This window comes from Toxotes jaculatrix, chromosome 7 (genome assembly GCF_017976425.1).
Source record: "Toxotes jaculatrix isolate fToxJac2 chromosome 7, fToxJac2.pri, whole genome shotgun sequence".
Taxonomy (NCBI): domain Eukaryota; kingdom Metazoa; phylum Chordata; class Actinopteri; family Toxotidae; genus Toxotes; species Toxotes jaculatrix.
Window position 1 is genome coordinate 14,026,390 of NC_054400.1, and position 19,390 is coordinate 14,045,779.

The 19,390-nt window shown below is 41.2% G+C and overlaps 1 protein-coding gene across 2 annotated transcripts in view; it reads right to left on the minus strand.

Annotated features, from left to right (window-relative positions):
* The window catches only part of osbp2b (oxysterol binding protein 2b), a 60,804-nt gene that overhangs the window by 20,376 nt on the left and 21,038 nt on the right, over window positions 1-19,390 (minus strand). For both annotated transcript variants that reach the window (XR_005894283.1, XM_041041811.1), the window contains exons 3-13: window positions 10,762-11,012; window positions 6,585-6,783; window positions 5,909-6,029; window positions 5,420-5,486; window positions 4,766-4,918; window positions 4,419-4,664; window positions 4,132-4,252; window positions 2,654-2,757; window positions 944-1,039; window positions 511-695; window positions 154-374 (exon numbers count right to left, since the gene is read on the minus strand). Coding sequence is in view for 1 of the 2 variants with exons in the window: in XM_041041811.1 (XP_040897745.1) it covers window positions 154-374; window positions 511-695; window positions 944-1,039; window positions 2,654-2,757; window positions 4,132-4,252; window positions 4,419-4,664; window positions 4,766-4,918; window positions 5,420-5,486; window positions 5,909-6,029; window positions 6,585-6,783; window positions 10,762-11,012 (1,764 nt within the window). In the remaining variant the exon portion in view is untranslated. The remainder of the gene's footprint in view (window positions 1-153; window positions 375-510; window positions 696-943; window positions 1,040-2,653; window positions 2,758-4,131; window positions 4,253-4,418; window positions 4,665-4,765; window positions 4,919-5,419; window positions 5,487-5,908; window positions 6,030-6,584; window positions 6,784-10,761; window positions 11,013-19,390) is intronic.

A 19,390-nucleotide genomic window follows, 5' to 3' on the forward strand; every position in this document is an offset into this window, starting at 1 on the left:
GAATGCCCAAAATAAGTCCTCCTACTTCACAACTCTACACCCTTTCCCTCCCTTTATTTCTTCATCCCTACTTGTTTCTATCTTTCACTCAGCACCTCTTTGCCCACTAGACATCACACTTCCTGACTTCCTGTTCTCCACTTCATACTGTACCTTCATCCTGTGCATCCGAGGCCTCTGCTTCCCTCCTCCTTCTCACAGCTCTTTGTTTCTCCTCTAGCCTCTGTTTTTCTGAGTTTGCCTCATCCCATCGCCCGTCCTCCATCAGCCTCTGGTCTGGTCTCAGGCGGCTATCGGTCAGCCCCACTCCTTCCTCCAGCTCATTCAGGGTCAATGCCAGAGCAGAGAAGTAGTACATGTTCTCAGCGTTTTCCCTGAGAGAGCAGGAAGAAGAGTTCCACTCTGTTTTATAATCAATGATATTGACTGAACACTGCAGCTGTTATACAACAACAATGACGCATATATTGCAATGTTCTTCCTTTTGAGGCTGCTGAGACAAGCGCTTACGGGAGAGGGTATTTCTTCCACAGCAGTTTGGGGGTCAAAGTCTGATAGACGGTCTTCTGCTTGCCCTCTGATCCACTGCCCCCTCGGCTGCTCTGGATGATCTTGGCACTCTCCATCTTATCGTCCCACGTACCAGAGAGGATGTAGTGAGCCTGGCCCCCACTGTCTGCCACCACACCTGTCACCTGGAAAAAGCAAGAGGAAATCAGAAAATGGGCTTATTACATAGATACTAAAGGAATTAAGACACTAAAGCTAGTTATCTTTCTGTGAGTCCATTTGAAGTTACTTCACTCAGATGCAACCTCTTACAGTGAGCTTCTGATCTGTTGGTACTGTCCAGCAGGAGGCAGCATTGCTCAAATTAACCCCACACTCTATGACATCATACCAAGGTTACGTATCAGCAAAGTGTAAAGAAGAAAGCATTTACCTTCCTTGGAACGTCCCTGGAGAAATAACTGTAGGGAGAGAACTTGAGTTGGCAGGTCTCCTTGGTCCTGTGATTCACAATCTCAATGTCCCCCGACTGCACGAAAACAGAAATGAACCGACACAGGAGTGAGAGAGACAAACACACAGAGAAAATAATAGCATATTTGATCTTGTGGATTTTACCATTCCACTGTGTTTACAGCAGAGGAAAACAATCCATAACCAAACATTGTTAAAAACATGACAGACCAGCAAAACTCAGTAAGATGTGATTAAGGTTGTGTCGTAAAGGTCCTTAAAACCTGTTTCCTTAATCAGTATGTAGTAAATTGTCCTACCCTAAAAACATTATTCGGGTGCTTTAAAGGTACAAAGTGGAGTTTCTGACTACTAGTGCTGCTACAGAGCAATGTTTTGATAAGCAGGTCACAGTATTGTTTCTATACCAGCATGTGCGAAATACCAAGCATGCATGGGGGGTGGCTTACGGCATCTAACAGCCATTAAATTAAAATCTCAAGGACTGTCCTACAGTCAAACCAATTATAAAGTGATTGCTCTCATTCTAGTCCAGTAACAATATATCTAATGCCAAAGCCATGCAGATCACTGTCTCTAGCTTTAGTTACTGTGCTCCTCACAGCATGGTCTGCCTTTGCTGCAGCCAACAGTAGAAAAGGTAATAGTAAAATAGCTGGTATGGGGGTTGTTTGCCAGAGGGCAGAACCCTGGCAGAGCACTGCATGGAGGCGGTGGTAGAAGAGGGCAAACTTATTGAATAAAGAAAGCAAAACAATAATAAGTAGAAAAAAAAAGTTGGAGAGAGCCGCTTGTTTCATCGTCAGCATCTCTTTTTCTAGACTATTTCTACATGCTATACAATGGAAACTGGACTTGCTTGAGATTCTTGAAGACATTTCACCTTTCATCCAAAAGAACTTGAACTGTTTAAATTTCAATAAAATCAGGAAATATTCTGAGCGGCAGCGTACATCTGCATGAATGAATCTTAAACCAACACTGGCTATTTGTAAATGATTCAAAATCGTCAACTCCTTGTGTTTTGATATATGAATCCAATGTTGGCATTCTAATTAGACTCTGTAGCCAGGACATCAACTTCACATCTGCACACCAGTGTGCTTCTGAGAGCGATCATTTAGAGATGTAAGTGATTTTTTTTTTATATTCTTCTATTGCCCATGAAATATGCATGTTTACTCTTCAAGGTCTCAGAGAAGCACACACACACATTTTGACAGAGACCAATATGACACACAAACATAGGCATGTGTCATATCAGGAAAAAAATACTGGAAAAAAAAAGGTGGAGGCAAAAACAAGAATCACACTTCTGAAGAGACAGGCAGATGTGTAGCCTGCCCCTCCTACCCCCCATATAACTGGGCCATCTCACAGAAAGAAGAGGCTGTTATTTTAGGGTGTTATTAGAGATCAAAGCTAAAGATAAATCCCTTGAGATCGTGAAGCTCCTTATTCATGTGCTGTGAGGCTTTGCTCTGATTCTCTTCTTCACAGGATGGAAGAAGGGAATCAAAGCTTTCCTGGACTGTACCACACACTATTGTAACACAGGAGGAAAAAATATCTATAGGCTTCTCTGGAAGGTCAGAGATGTCAAGGCAGGGTTACTGGTTTGGAGCTATGTGGTTGAATGGTTACCAATGAGAAGTGCTTGCAAACAAACCTGGTCAATCCACAGCTTGCCCACAATGATGTTGTGCACTGTGGAAGTGACCTTTCTCCACACATAGTGGTTCCCGCTGGAGTGGAACTGCAGGTGAATGGCACCTGGGGAGGGACAGGGGACAAAAGGCTGAAAGAGGACATAAATATCACAGCTTCTGTTGTTACCAATCTGCGACTGCAGACCTGAAAGTGATGTGTTAGATTGAGGACTTGCTTTTTGTGATTCTGTATCCCTTTGCTAACACAGTCAATTCAACTTGTAGCTGCTGAAAAATGCATCATCTAACACATTTATGCTCTGTGCACAGGCAACACATCTTCACCTATTTTGACTGTGACTTAACCCCAAACGATCGATGCTATACATTTCACCATAAATACTTTCCACTTAAAGCAACACTAAGTAACTAGCAGCGGCAATATCGGCCTCTGCTGCCACAAGTGGTCATTTGCATTGGCGCATTTAATTCTGTTGGGCTCTTTGTCTGAGCGGGGAACTGGAAGCAGCGTGGCACTAGAAGCTAATGGCTCATGTACAGAAAACAAAGACTATCAATCTCTCAGGCAACTTACATAAAATCCTCATCTCAATACAAGCCAGCAATGGTGCTTTCCACTCAGAATTCAGCTAATCTGATTGACGGGAAACATATGAACCCACAGCAGTTGTGTGCAGAGTAAAATATAGATGTTAGGAGCTAGTCCAGTGGTGTACTAGGAAAGAAACTCAACCTGGACTGCCGGGGCCAGCGCAGATGGCCAGTACACCACTGAACTAGCCTCTTCGCCTCTGCCATGGCATCTGTATTGGGAATACCGTGCTAGCTTCTTCTTATAGCTAGCGGAAGACCCATGGTTGGTGTGTGACATAGTGCCGTAAAGCATTACTCACTTCTCATGGGAGATCATACCCGCTCAACCCAAGTTAAATAGAGCAAGAACAGCCATTCAGGGGCAAGAAGTGGGAATTAAAGAGGCACCATTCTCCCTATTACAAGTCAGTGTACCAAAAAAATAATTTTGAAGCTGTTATTTTAAGCTAAAATAATTGCATAATGTTGCTTTAAGCGTTTTTTTTTTTCTATTATATGTCACCTCACAGCAGACGTATAACAGGAAGCAAGGGAAGCCAGAAAAATATCGCTGCATCCCTTGGTAGATCCGCATCTATCAAATCTCTCATTTATCATTTCTCTGAGCCAACAGACCCCCGCTCTCTACTGTCCCAGTGCAATAGAGACTTCCCTTTATACCCATACTTTATGTATGTGTCAAAAGGGTCATAAAACCCTCCTGATTCATTCTCACACCCTTTCCTCTGGCTTCAGATGGTGTGGGAGGCAGATCAAAGGTTTACTACTCTCAAGTGGGATGTGGAGTCTTCCGTCTGGTGCTGTGGCTGTTCAATTAGCATGATGGAGCCTTTATTTACATATACAGTTTGTTAGCTTCCCAGCTGAATGTGAAATGTCTTACCCAGAGGCATTATGGAGAGGTATTTGCCACGGAACTTGCTGGCAATGGTGATTTCCTGCCACAGGGTCCAGCCTCGCTGGGAAATCACATGATGTGCAGCTGCAGGGGGGTGATGGCTCACCTTAGAAGAAAGACAGACATACAGGTAAAGTAGTATATAGGAAATGTATTCATATAAGCAGGACCTGCTTAACAACTTGTTCTGAGGACACAGTCTAACTTCGTCTATGTCAGTTTGTGTGTCAGTGAAGTGTGTAAACAAAAACTCCTTGTGGCTGTGCTGTTACCTGCTCACACAGCGAGCGGTAGCCAAACTCCTCCCGGCGATCGAGCTCGTAGGTCTCGCCCAGGAGGGGGTTGAAGGGCTTGGCTGTCCGATGGACCGTGGTGGAGTAAGAGGAGACGGAGAAGGCAGCGACCAGGCACATCTGCTCCAGGGAGGAGTCACAGCGTGCCGCCTTGTCCAATAGCTCATGATACTCCAGGTCCTCAGTGAGACGCTGCAGCATCGACAGAGGCTCATTGAAGTTTACCTGAATGGAAAATAGAGAAGGAGAGAAACTCATCAGATATAATTCACACAGATTTATTTTAACCTGTCAGCAAGGAGGAGGACCATGCCTCAAACACTTACAGGCATTGGGATTTTAGAGAGCTCCTTGCCAATGCAGTTCTTCATGATGCTCCATAAATTGAGGGAGTAGTTGGGCTTGTCAGGGATATGAGTCCGCCTCTGTCTGCGGGGCTGCAGCTCCTTCCCTGACACATCATTACAGCTTGGAGACATCTGTGATAAGGCGGGGGGAACTTTGTATAAAAAGAATATTCGATATATATATACAAGTTTGTGAAATACTTTCAGCTTCATGGACAGCTTGGCAGCATATATCATCACACAGTGACAGAGCATGTGAAAGACAGGAGGAGAGGGAGCAGAAGACACAGATGTGTAAGAAGAGGCAGCAAAAGAGAGGTGAGGGAAGAGAAGCGCAGATGTTTCACTGGTAATTAAGATTTAGTGGAGTGATGTAGCTGTGTATCTTTGGCACCACAGGGGTGACAATGAGAACACAGGAAACTCAGACAAAAGCTGTGTGTGTCTGTGCGAGCATGGGAAGAATGTAGGGTAGGAAAGAAGGACTGTGACAGCAGCAAGTGAGGATGGTTATATAAGTAAATCAATGAGCTGCGTGCTCTCCGGCAGCACAAATGAATCTATACTGAGATTACAAAAGTCAGACTAATGTCAGTCCTATTAGTCAGACTTGTTAGGAAGACAGACACTTACATGGTCGTCCTGGTTCCAGTCATTGGGGTGACCTCCACTTGCTCCGCTCAAATTACTCTGAGATCGCCTGGAACAGAATGAAAATATTGGTGTGGAGTGGGCACTGGACACATACGCAGACTTATTGGCCATTTCTCTCTATCCTTTACCACTTGAACACACACCCAATACAAACACAGCGCACACAAGGGAGCCAAGAGATTGCTGGGTATTACAGATGAATGCTGTGTAACGGTTTCTATCATTTTTAATGGTGCAACTGGAGTCGAGGGATATGTTGCAAGAGATGAGCCATAAAGAAGAGATGAGGAAGAAAAGACTATGGGCATTTCAGGCATTTTTTTAAAAAGTAAAGACTGAAGCTATATGCTCTAAGTACGAATATAAATTCCTTCCTTGTATTTGTCTTTCATTTGCCCTTATCTTTCAAGTATTACTTAAAAAAATACCAATGAGCATGGACCACATGAATCCCTGTGTGAGACTGACCTGTGCTGTGTGTTCTCAGTGGCAGTCACTGTGATAAATGCAGGGGAATCCTCCATGGCATCAAAATATTCAGTATCCTCATCTTCATCACTTGCCTCTTCTTTGAGCGGCCTCTCACTTCCTTCAGTCGGGACATATGCATTTGTAAGTACATACAGACAGCATGCAGCACAAGCCGAACCATCACATCACATGTTGGTGAGTTTGTATTCTACAGAGTCCAGGACAGAGCGGCATATAATCACATACCCATGGCAATTAATCAAGGAATAATCAGCTTAGTAAAATTGGCAATGTTCCTGCTGGTTAACTAGCCTGAGTGATGCAAGTTCCTGAGGGCGTGCTTCTCAAAATCAATGAGCTCCTTCCTCCAGGAGCACATTCCTACTCTTGGCGGAAGGAGCTCATTGTACACAACAAATTTCTTGTCAGCCTGGCTGTTTGGATGGACAAACTGACAGAAGAGACCACATGACCTGCAGCCCTTAGTGGAGGCAATTACCATCTCTAACTTAAGTATAATCCAATCTCTCTGACACAACTTCAAATTTCCTTCCTCCACATGAGGAATGCCTATAATATTGAGCCTGTGGCCACACATGACTTTTAGCCAATAAAGTGAGGTCCACACTGAGGCCCACAGGAGTAAGTAACACACAGACATAGTCTGTCTCACCCTTGTTGGTGGTAGGGGCACTGGGTGTGCTGGAAACAAGCGTGGGTGCTTCTCTCCACGCTCGCTCCAGGCTGTTATGCTGCTTGGCTAGCTGCTCAATGGTCTCCTCTAGATGAGTACGCTGCTCTCGCTCATACTGCAACGCCCGCTGCCATCTCCTACTGTGAGTCTCTGCTAGGTCCAAGAAGTCTCGACACACCTGGGGAGCACACAGAGTTTCATTTCTATAACATACAGTCTAAAACAAATTGATCTAAAACCAAAATCTGTTGTGCAGAATTCTCAACAAGTTGCCAAATTACTTTCCACTTGCTATGACTAACAGGTCAGTGTCCTCAAATAACTCTTCTCTTGACTGAAATTATTGGGGATTTTGAGAAAAAGTGATGTCTGTTTGTTCAGGTTCAAGTCAAGTCTCTTCTTTAAAATAAAGCCATTAAAAAAAATCATAAAAAGCCTTTATGTATGTTTGAGTCAGCAAATAACACCACGCAGAAAAACATTCATCAGGATGTAACTTTTCCTGACAACACACAATATGAGAGAGAGAACACTGGGTTAGAAACGGTGCACAGACGTCTGCGTCAATCATTGTAATCAAGGCTATTTATCACCCCTGTTTCAAACAATCATCAATATGTTAATTAGCTGTCTGTGGCACATTTACTGGGTGTCCCTGCTGTGTCAAATGTGCCTCGGAGCAAACTAAAAGCACAGAAAACATCAGCGAGTGATGAGCTGATTGAATAGCAGGCTATATTTGAGTCAAGAGGGGGCATCGTTGTTTCTGCATTGGTTTCACTACTGAGACAAAGAGGTTACTTCAGATCAAATATACACTGCATGTCAGCACTTGTGGGCACTCAAATGTCCAACAGCTTTGCCTCGTAGTGAGCTCAAAGGTCAATGAACCTAAATAACACCTCGCGGCTGACTACATTCATGATGAAAATGTCATGTGACAGTCACGGAGCTGTCAACGAGTAGGATGGGTTTTGGAATAATCATTTTGAAACTGAGACACATTACTATTAAGTATTTTTGTAGCATTTTGTGGGGGCTCTGTTATTGTTCTTTCCCACATGAGTGGAACAGCACATGATTACTTAGGATCCACTCGGTATTTGCAGCAAATGTCTCTTTAGTCCCAGAGCCAGAGGGGCTGTTGAATGTAAGCTTGAACCACTAGATAAAGTTGTGGCTGCAGGCTTTGAGCTGGAGGGGTGAATGTGTCACCCCACTCAAATAATCTCTGTTCTCTCACACAATGAGAACACTGATACACTATTATTTGGCACTTGATATTTAAAGAAAGGAAATTTTTAGTGAAATGTAAAAGCTATTTCTAAAAATTTTATATTATAATAATTATAATTAGAATCCTATTTTCAATACGTGAAACAAATATTTAATCATACCAAGTAACTAAATTAATGCTTTAAATTTAACAGTGTATCATTCATTGTACTTTTTTCATGATAGGTCCATATGTATTATTTTGTGATATTTAATTTTAATAGGTAATATACATAACCTTAATAAGTTTACTTGTTGTCAGGCAAAACGTCATTGTTGATATTTCCACATAACTAACCAATGAGAAAACAGGGAAACCAGGAACAGAAAGAACAGCTAAAACTACAAAGGAAGATATGTTATGACTATTAGGCACTATATGTCTATTACAACAGCACCAAGATTTCAGTTGCTAGGACCATTCACTTATCTTTGCACATGTGCACATATGTCTGGAATTTCTGATCCTGAACACCTGAGATTATTTCTGGAGAATTTTAGCTTCACTGGCAACAGACCAAAAGTCCAGATATGGTTTAATATCAAGATGTCTATGAAAAAAAAGTTTTCATTAAAAAAAAAACAAAAAACAAAAAAACAAGCAAACATGAAAATGGTTGACATGTTCTCCGGTAATACTAATGCTTAATTTAATTAATTACATTATTCAATCAAATCATTAACTAGTTTAGGTTTATCGCTTATCTTGTTGCTGCTTAAATGAGTAACTGATCTGTACAGACTGAGAGATTATAATGGTTATAACAGTATGTTAAAAACATATGTATAGTAATGGTGCAGATATCATACATCCTTACCCTTTATGAAGGTTACACTTCAATAGCTTTAGGTTTTAGATAAGAAAATCCATGACTTAAACTCTATTTTTCACAAGACGCTGTATGGAAACCACAATGTGTCTAACACTGAAAATGTTACTCGACCTGTCTCTAATCTCTCTCTTACCTTAAGCAGTCTTGCATGAAGTGTCTAAACATCACTGCCTGAGCATCAGTTTAAATGTTAAATGCGCATGTGATGTTGCGGTCCACTTCCTCAGACATAACCATGATATGAAACTCGACACCCACTTGAAAATGTATGATAGTTCCACTTTTTTTATGCTGACTCTCCAGTACACACACAGACTGCATGTGATGTCCGGTGGGGCAAGAAAGAAAGCATCAAATTAAAAGTGAAATATGCAGAATGAGCGATGTGGTAAAGAATGAAATAAACTGGGGCAATATGATGTTAAACCATAAAAACCTCAAGTGGTGGATGTGCAAATGTGTGCATGCACAAGTGTTACCATCACCACTAAATGAACTAGAACGCAAACCTCTCCTCAGGCCAGGGTCAGATCACTGAGAGCATGCAGTTGTGTCTTGCCATTATGGCCTCGTTCTTCCCTCAACCCCTCCTCTCTCAGCTATTCCCCCCTTACACATATAGCCAAGGTTCTTTGGAGAAGCACATAAAAACTAGATTTATATTTTAGAGCAAAGAACAGGTCTTTACAGTGTCAGAACCCACAGCTGCAGAAATCCAAACACCCATATCCTGAGCCGCTCACTTCTTGAAGAGTCATTTACCTAACCCTATGGCAAAAATGTCTACAGGGAGTTTATGGCAGCACTTCTTTCTCATTAGAAGCACATTCATGGCAAACTTGGTGGCCTTTTAATGAGTTAGGCAATCCAAGAGGGTCTATTTTATTGCTTCTCCAGTAAATTTCAATTTCCCCTACCATGGGTCAAGTCTCTTAACACATAACCACATTGTGAGTGATAATCTCTTACTGCCTCATTTCTAAACAAATTTTAAGGTAAACAAAAACTAGCAGTTTAACCAAGACTGAGTCTGACTAGATTATTTTAAACTTAACAACCAGACAAGCAACATAAGAATAAGTCAGACATGCACTACAGGCAAAAAAAAAGCATTCTCTGACCCAAAAATAGGCAAAGCTACCAACAATTCATAACCATCGAGAGAAGCAGGAGGAAAGACAAACCTTGTATGATTGTTTAGCTTTAGTCAGAGCAGGTCTGTCTGTCTAGCTGTCTAACTGCTAGTCCAGAAGGCTCTGACATTCCTCACCAAGCAGGGAGGGTCAAGGTTTTGAGAGAAGGGGGGGGGGGCAACAGGGGCTATTCCTGTCCCCCCACCCACCCACTATCATATCTTGTATCACTCCCTCAGGACCTAAACCCTCCCTGAACTCTCGTCCACCACCAACATACTGTAAAGCCCATGGTATTTACCATTGAGGAGACTGGAACAGGGCCAGATACAGTAGAGCATTTCTTGTTATGATGCTAGAACTCAGAGTCAACGCATCTGACACAGTGGCAAATGAAACCCTGGTCATATTGGTTGTTGTTATTTTGTTAAATGTAGTTAACAAGTTGAAACTGTTAGCTAAACTGCAATATGTTGTTAGGAAAGATGGTTATTCTGTTGCTGTTCCTGAGACCCCCCCCCCCCCCCCCCAAATAAAAATGACTTCACTTGACTCATTCTAACAACAACAGGTAGTAGTATCCTTAACAATAAGCTGCAACTACCATCACCTCTCCAGCTGTAAACCACCAGCTTAGTTTTTCACAAACATGAAGTTAGAGATGGTAATGTTTAACAGGATCTGGTGTGGTTTAAAGCTGTTTCTCTAAACCTGCAGTCTCTGCGCCTGCAGCTCTGTGGCTCTGGTTTAACATGCCACAATGTGAAGTGATCTCATCTCTCCTCACTCACTAACCAGAGCATCATAGATGACTGGCATTCCTGTCACACTGATCATGCCAGTGCATGCAAACTGCAGATTACTCTCTGCTCACTGCTGCTATGTCTTGTAGCCTGGTCTGCCCCAGCTACTTACATTGATCATAGCATTGGAAGTGATGCGGAAGAGGGTGGCTCGTTCGTTGACTGCCTTGATCTTCTCCCCTCCCTCCACAGGGACTTTCAGACCCTCGAGTTCACTCAGGGAACGCTGCAAGGCCGCCCCATGCTTGGCGATCAGGTCATTACACGTGCTGAGGTCATCGAGCTTGCTCACGAGTATCTTCAGGGTGCCCTGAATCTCGCTGCGGTCCGACTGAGACGTGGGCTCCTCGTCTCCTGAGTCATCTGGAAGGGAGAGGTCAAAAGTCACACAAACTATTTTGAACAAGTGAGAAGTGAGAGTACTGACTGTGGGACTTGTGAGTACCCAAACCATAAACAGAATATTAATAAAGACAAATGATGTACTCATACAACATATTTAAATGCATAGCTGCTGAAACGCAAAATATGTGCAAACACCGTCCTTTTTTAAACTGATACTTCCCACTAGAAATGCATTGACTTGGCTTGACTTCCACCATGGGAAACAAATATCCATTTACTGCATTGCTCAGTAACCTCCTCTGGCAAACCTCCATCACACAAAACTTATTATACACTTAAAAAAGTAAGACAGTCATAGTGTTAAATTGATAAAGACAGGAACCCACAGTACAACATTGTCTTGTTTATCTATTTCTGTGTATTGTGTTGTTCATTAAAGAATGACAAAAAGTCAACTTCAACTACTTTGTCACCACCACAACAAACCATTTAACAGCGATTCTTTTTTCCAGTGATGAAGTTAGTGTTAATTGGACAGCCATTAGCCAGATTTTACAGATGGCTTCCTTTGACACACACAAATATTCCTATAAGACAATAACCCACTAATCACGACTGCTTTCAGTTCAAAAATCCTTGAAAACTTTTCAGATGTAAATGTGAGCTGTATTATGACATTTGAATACAGACAGTTCACTCATACCCATAGGCCTTTGCTGTAGCAGCTGCCTCTCTGAATGATGTCACTGAGCAGAGGTTACTCAAGGTGAAACAAAACATACAAGACAAGTGTTGCAGCATCAGACACACGTGTATGCACACTCACACTGCAAGCACAAGCACACATGCAAAGACATAAATATACCAATGGTAAATTACAGGTCCATAAACAGCCCACTGTGGTAACTATAGTAAAAGGAAAAATCCAAAAATAAAGCAGAACTACACATTTGCTGAACTTAAGTGGATGTATACACAATCTTTTTTATAAGAATATATTCTACTATTTCTATTTCTATTATCTTTATATAGCAAAAAACCAGGGAACCGACATGTTGGATTCTGATCTCAAGAAATGTGTATCAAAACTGAATTCACACACAAAATATATTTCCCCACATAAAAGCATCAGTGTTTGTGTGTTTTAATAAATCAAGCTGGAAAAACAAGCCCTTTCTGGCATGTTGAAAAGCACCCAAACAACCACAGCAGAGGAGCAATGTATAAAAAAAAAAAAAAAAAAAAGATGACGAACAAGGAGGAGGAGAGAGAGGTAGAAACAGGAGAACATGAAGAAAAAGAAGGAAAATGAGGAGGAGGAGGGTGCTGTTTATCTCAACATAACATACATACAAATATATTTCTGTAACAGTGAAGTCAAAGGTTCATGAGTAGCAAGAAAGTCTGTCTACCTTCTAATCCGCCCTGTTGACCCTAAAAAGCTCCAATGTCTAGAAAGAGCTGTTCTGCTGTCTTGTACACCCCAGTATGCAGGGTATGCTTTGTCACATTGAAAAGGTGTGTTATGTAGCTGATAGGGGAGACTGTCACGGTCTTGGTGAGAGGCAGCAACACAACAACACTTTCTCCTGAGAACATGGCAGCTGGCTGTGACCTCGCAGTGAAAGAGACTATCACCTCTGTCAAGCCTATTTACACCGTGCAAGTATAACATGAATATCAACCAAGGGAATGCTGGTAGCCCGGACTACATCATGTAACAGCAATATACTGAGGTCAAATTTGACTGGGACCTTTGTCCAGAGGAACGTCCAGCTCCACTGAGAAACAAGCACACGGACAAAACCACACAGGACTAATCTTTCAGTAGAGCTGGTACTTGATATCCAAAAATAATGACAAAACGGTTACAGTGTTCTCAGAATCACTTTTTTCAGTGCAATGGTAGCACATTGGAGAATTAACTGACATCCTTACAGAGTCCCACTGTAAGAATCTACCATTTAGAACCAATAGTTTCAATAGTTTTTGACTGACTAGCCAAAGCAGCCATGTCAGTATCCAGAGTAGAGCAGTGAACGGAACCTCGAGTTTGAGACCAAACAAAATATAAATATTTGATAGTTTAAAAAATTGTGATAACAATATGACTTCTGATATATGTTGTTTACCATGAAAATATAGCGTTAACATCTTTGAGAGGGATTTTCTCTTTATTTTCCTTATCAAAGAACTGGTGACCTTGATTTTCCCCCTAGCGCCACCATGAGGTTGATATTTGTGTGCAGGACAAAATGTAATTTTTCCTGTGACTTTTCATCTAGCACCACAGTCAGGTCCAATTTTTAACATGTTCAAAATTTTATTTTATGACCAGATATTCACAAAACTAATAATGTTCTTATCAGCCTCAGCTGTAGTTTGTTTGTTAGTATTAACAAGCAAATGTTAGTGGTTACATCAAATAACATCAAATTACACATGCTAAATATCAGAGTAGTTGTTCGAATAATAACTGAGACCACGATAGAAGGACTTCAATCAACAAACCCAGATTCCCAGTATAACCACAAAAGGCAAGCTGTATTTAGGAAAAACATCCTGTACTTTAGCATAATAATTATTGGTCATATATAGAGGGAGTGAATTCCTCTCATCTGAAAGGGCACCAAGTGGAGTTAATTTAGAAAGAAGGGGAGCCAGGGAAGGGTGAGCAAAAGGGAGAAAGAGAAGGGAAGAAAAAAAAAATCTCTCACCATATTTGCATGCCTGGGCATCCATTTTCACCCAAAGGTAACCAAAGTTCAGCCAGGAAGCAGCAGCACACACACACAGGCCACTGAGCTCTAGCCACAGAGGTACTGTGTGAACATGCTGAATAGGCTTTCAGAGAGACACAACTGTCTGGCCATTAGTGGAGACAAAAACAAAATAGTCCAGCCAAAAGACAACCCACCAGCTCTACAGTGCCAACAAAACCCAAAGAGAACCCGGATCAGAAAATGACACCACTATGCACCCATTACCAGCCAGCAATAGGGTCTGATTAGACTGAATTTCAATAAAGTCACTGCGGAGACGGGAAGGTAGAGAAGGTGAAAAAGCTGACGACGTAAAGTCAGAAAATTAACTGGAGTGTGTGTAAAGAGATGAGCAGCTGCAGCGCAAAGGAAAGCAAGAGACAGTAAAAGTCGTGAGGGAGAAAGCCAAAGCACAAGTTCAGAGAGAGCTGGACAGTTGGATAACGAAATAAGCTTTAAATTGGTAAAGCGTGACAGATAAGTTAGTTGCCGAGTAGGTGCAGTTTTGAACTTCCTCCCACGAGACAACAATAAGTCTGCCCCCCACCACATTTGATTGAATACATTTATGTATACGCCCTAAGTTAAAAATGAATCATCAAAAATATTTTAAGGTCTTCAAGAAAGAGAAAAGAGAATATTTCTTTATTGTACTTTTTGGACATTTTATGACTTTATTAGGCAGCGATGGAGGAGAGACAACAGTAAATGAGGAAGACAAATGGAGAATGATATGCAACAAAGGTCTTACTCAAACCGATCACTGCCTTAACCTCTAAGTCACAGCTTCCCAAAGAGAGAGGGAAAACCTCAAAAATCATCTTAGACATTTCACTGTTTCACTGCATTTATTTTAATAGAAAACACATGAAAAACTACTTTTGGAGATACTAAAAATGGTGACCAATCCTTTTTGTCAAATAAAGACTACCAACTGTCATGAAGTTAATGTTACAGAACTGGGATTACTGGATATGAGGACCGAAATCTCATCTAAATTGAACCTGCAGCTTTGAATATGGCAAATTATTAGAACTTCTACTTTTGATCTGTACTTGTCAAATAAATCCAATTAGTGCAAAGTTTCAAAGGCCAAACGACAGTGGTGAGAGGTCTAATCAGTGTTAACAGGAGATCAGCTGTCACACATGGACAAACAACTAATCAGTGTATATTAAATCTAAAATGTCAGAAACCAACAAGTTGGTTTCTCTGCCAGTTGCAGGTGTCTCGATAAATACGGCTATCTGTACAACAACAGGCCATTATTATGAAAGTTCATTTCTAATGCATTTCCTGCCATCAAGTTTTTTCAAAACCTTGAAAGTTGCGTAACCCCCTCAAGGAAATCAAAACAAAACATCTTTTTTTCTGATGAAAAACCGAGATTACAGAATGGCAAAGTCATCACTGACTGAGTTACAGTGAATTCAACTCCAGTGTTTTGCATCACGTCCACATTTGAGAGTAGGGTCTGGATAATATCAGGATAATATGCAGTTCACTGTTAAAGGGTGGTACTGAGACATTTTACAGGTAGTACTGTGAGAAAAAAAGGAGAATATTTAACAGTTTATATACCAGAGCATTGCTCAAGCTAATCATTTTTTTTTCAATGTTAAATAACATGTACAGTTGGTAAACTAAAATAAATGGTTATGAGAAGACATTTGCAGCACTGCAGTGAAGGCTTGCTCATATTATTCACCCTCATTCTGCCAATGAGTTCAGCAGCTCTAAGCGATGCCACTTAAAAATAAACTGTCACATGTACCAAAGCATATTTGTTTAGAGGAGACTCTGCTTACAGCACGTCGTCTGCAAAATCTAATTCTCTTTCCAAAACCTCACTGAAACGAGCTGCAGGAGCACAGATTTTGGCTATCAGCCTAACCCTAACCCTAGCAACTACGAGGAGACACCGGGATACAAAGCTTTCTTCAATCTAAAATGAAGTATATCACAAATACTTTCTGCACTTTTCACTGTTCACTGAGCCAAATCCATAAAGCATCGCTAAAATGTCAAGAACTTACAGATAAGTTTGAATACAAGAGATGAAAACCCTTCACAATATCTACACACGTTCTATCAACTGTATATCACTCAGACCTGGAATAAAAAGTGAATACTGGGATTTACACTAAACCTGTGTCAATAAATAGGCTTTCTATTCCCACTGCATCAGTGTCACTGCCTAGCTTGTTCCGTCAAATCTCCAACCCCTTCCCTCACAACAGCAGATGTAGATGGATGGCTCTCAGCAGCAAAGTCGACACCATGAGGCAAGGCCAGGAGCCCATTACCACCCTCGTCATGCCTCAAGGGCGGATAATCTCCCCCCTTCCCCCACAGTCTACCACCTTGAAGAACACCCTCTATCGACACAAATGCAAGTGTGTGTGTGTTTCCACCGTGTATCTACTGCACTCTCCTCCTGAAACGATGTAATTTAAGCAAATATCTGTATCTGAAGCAAGCAGAGATACAAGCTTGTAGGTCACAGCTCTCGAAATCACAACATTACAACACATACTCCTTCCTCGGCATGTGCATAGCTTCTTTGATTCTTAGTTCCTTCCTTATTGTCCATCTCAGAGTTGAGCACAAAAGAGCGAGGCAAGGAGAGAGGAAGCAGGAAAATAGGCAGTGAGAAAATGTAATTGGGAGAGCAGTGCACTGCTATCCCACTGTCAGGGCTCGTCTCTCTGCTTGTCCCTGAGGACAGGCTGTCAGTTCAGTGGAGCCAGGCCTCCGGCTGACAAGACGTCACCCTGTGGTAGAGAGACGTGCATGCCCAAGCAACCGAGCACATGGGAGAAATGTTCGACCCTTCTGGATTAAAGATGGTATTTAAACATAGCAAAAGGCCTAATCAGAGAGAAAACTAGTGTCAGAAAATGTTCAGCAACGAGCTTAGTTTGATTTCTAATGTTAATACAGTTCATTTTACAGGTCAGAGTCACCATGGTGCTGTGGACTGTAGAGCAAATTCATATGTCAGCAGCATAGCTGTGAGGCAATTATATCTGCACTGTATCTGAGTGTGGTCAAAGGTTATTATGGTTTACAGCATCAATTCTATAAATTATATCTGTTCTTTGTTAAACTACTGGAATTCATATTATCTTTAAAATACTATTTTTTTTACTAAAACTGTGGTGAATACTTTATCATTTGCCTTTAACCAAATGAACACATATTAGGACGCAAGAAAAGCTACGAAATATACACACCTACTGTGACATACTATATATCTCATTAAATTAAATTATTTTTAGTGTTTCATACTTGCGGCTAGAAAATTATTCTGTCACTGCTCACAGCAGAGACGTGTTTTGCAGTTGACTGTGCACAAGAGAAAAGGAATCTATGAGAAGTATATCAGAAACAGAAGAGAGAACAAGCTCGATGAAGAGCGAGGATGAGTCCCAGGGGATGGGAGTGTAATCCTGGCCAGTAATTGCTAACTGGCTCCATACCTCCCGTGAGATACATCACAAGGAGACAAACACAGAAGACAGCAGGTTAAACCCAGAAACACGGCGCATAGCTCTACACAAGCAAATGAGGAACTGTGCAGTGCAACTCATCACTGTCCCCAAAGCTCTGCAGTACAGCTCTGGCAGTGTTTCCAATCGAACACTCTCAGTAAGCAGCAAACAACAAAAGAAAAGATTAACAGCAAACTGCAGCAACTAGGCGATGAGTTTTAATTCAGTAACATTTTATCATGTGCTACGATAGACAAACAGAAAAATGATCAGTCTGCTGACTTCTACGCTGTAGATTTATGTTCTGGTATGCTGAGTAAATTTTTATAAATTCTCAGCCGGCGTCTCAAAACTGTGAGAGGAAAATAGCTCTTGCTTACTGCACAACTCCTACAGTCTGAAGGTTGAGGTCATTAATTATCCTACAGCCTCAGAATACTAACGTAGCTCATCTACACAAGTCTGGTCACTGTGATAGGATTTCCAGGATGTTACTGCAGTAATAAAAAAGCTTGTTACTGTAGAGAAACAATGGATCACAAGCAAAGTGTGAACAGCAGCAGTGAACAGCCAGCAGTGATCTTTTTATCATAAAAGGCAATCGTTTTAATTAAAATCAATGTATACATGACTGGTAAGCATGCATGAACTAAATGCACGCTCACATGCATACATTTTTTATTTGCATGCATGCAAACATCTGGTCAGGCTATGAAGTGCTTATGTTTTTATATACCAGCCCATGGTTCATGTCCATGGGCTGGTATATAAAAACATAAACATTAACAGTTTAAGTGTTCTTGACAGACCAGTCTTAAATAATTCACTTGTGAGTCATAATTTTAATTAGCACCTGCACACAAAGTCATTCAATGTATTTACAACATGTTATTACTTGTGTGGTGGTGGTTTTCAGTGTTAGTGCCAAAATCTCATAATGTGGAAAGTGATTTAAAAATAAATAAATAAATAAATAAATAAAAATTAGGCCCCACCCCTTTAACCGGATCCACGCCCCATCGCTCCACCAATTCTGGTACAAATTAGTTCAGTACTTTTTTGCATCATCCTGCTGACAAATAAATAAATAAACAAACATAACCTCCTTGGTGGAGGTAATTACAGTGACAGAGGACTTTATCTGTATTGCCGTCTTAAAGTCAACAAAACTTAGAATTAAGAGGTTGACAAGCATTTTTTTAATCTCCTATTTGACAAGACACGCTGGCTATTGATAAGAACTCACTGCTGAGTTACTGTTACCATGTGTCACTCAACACCCTGATAATGTAGACAGATTTAGCACGATCATGATCGATGAGTCAGTAACCTCAGAACACAGCAATATTGTGATCCATCATGCTAACTGTCCACAGGCCAACGGTGCAAGATAATGAGCTGTGAAGGTAACCATAAAACCATAGCAGAGGTTACAGCCATCTCAGAGCAGTAGCAGAGGTGTCTCTTAAGTACTCTTAAGTTACGTGCATTAATATTTGAAAAATTAAACATGATGAGAGCATTCCAGGAGCTCCAGGGGCAGACCCCGTGCTCTGACCCTTCTTAAAAATGCATACAATATGTGTAGGGAATATGTGTATTTATAACTGCGGAGAGATAAAAGTAAAATGTCAACTGTCTGTGTGTACACTGACAAAGTTTTCACTCTCTATTCTTCAACGGAAACAGTCGCGGAGCAGAGACACAGACTTCACTAAGAACTGATTAGCAGAGTAATGTAGAATCTCACATGGTTGTGCAGCTCCAGAGGAGGTTTTACACGTCAACAAACCACTCAAAATAAGTCTGTTCATCATAGCAGCCTGAGTTCACCAAGAGTTTTCCACTGGAACAGGAGAACATTTTCGTCGTCCGACTACAGATGCCTCTGATTATCAATGACTTACCCTGCAAATTCATAAATACAGTGCTTTCTTGGTCAGGCAAAGATGCGTCTACTAAAAAATAGATGAGAATGAAGTGATGTGTGCGAGACCTACAAAATGCGGTACAAGGGCAAAAGTGAAGACACTTTGCAAGAGCAATGCAGTACAAGAGACAGACATTCTCTGTGTCTCTGAATTTTACATGACTGTAGTGCAGATATGTGCACATAGGACTTTCACAGCTGCATGATCTT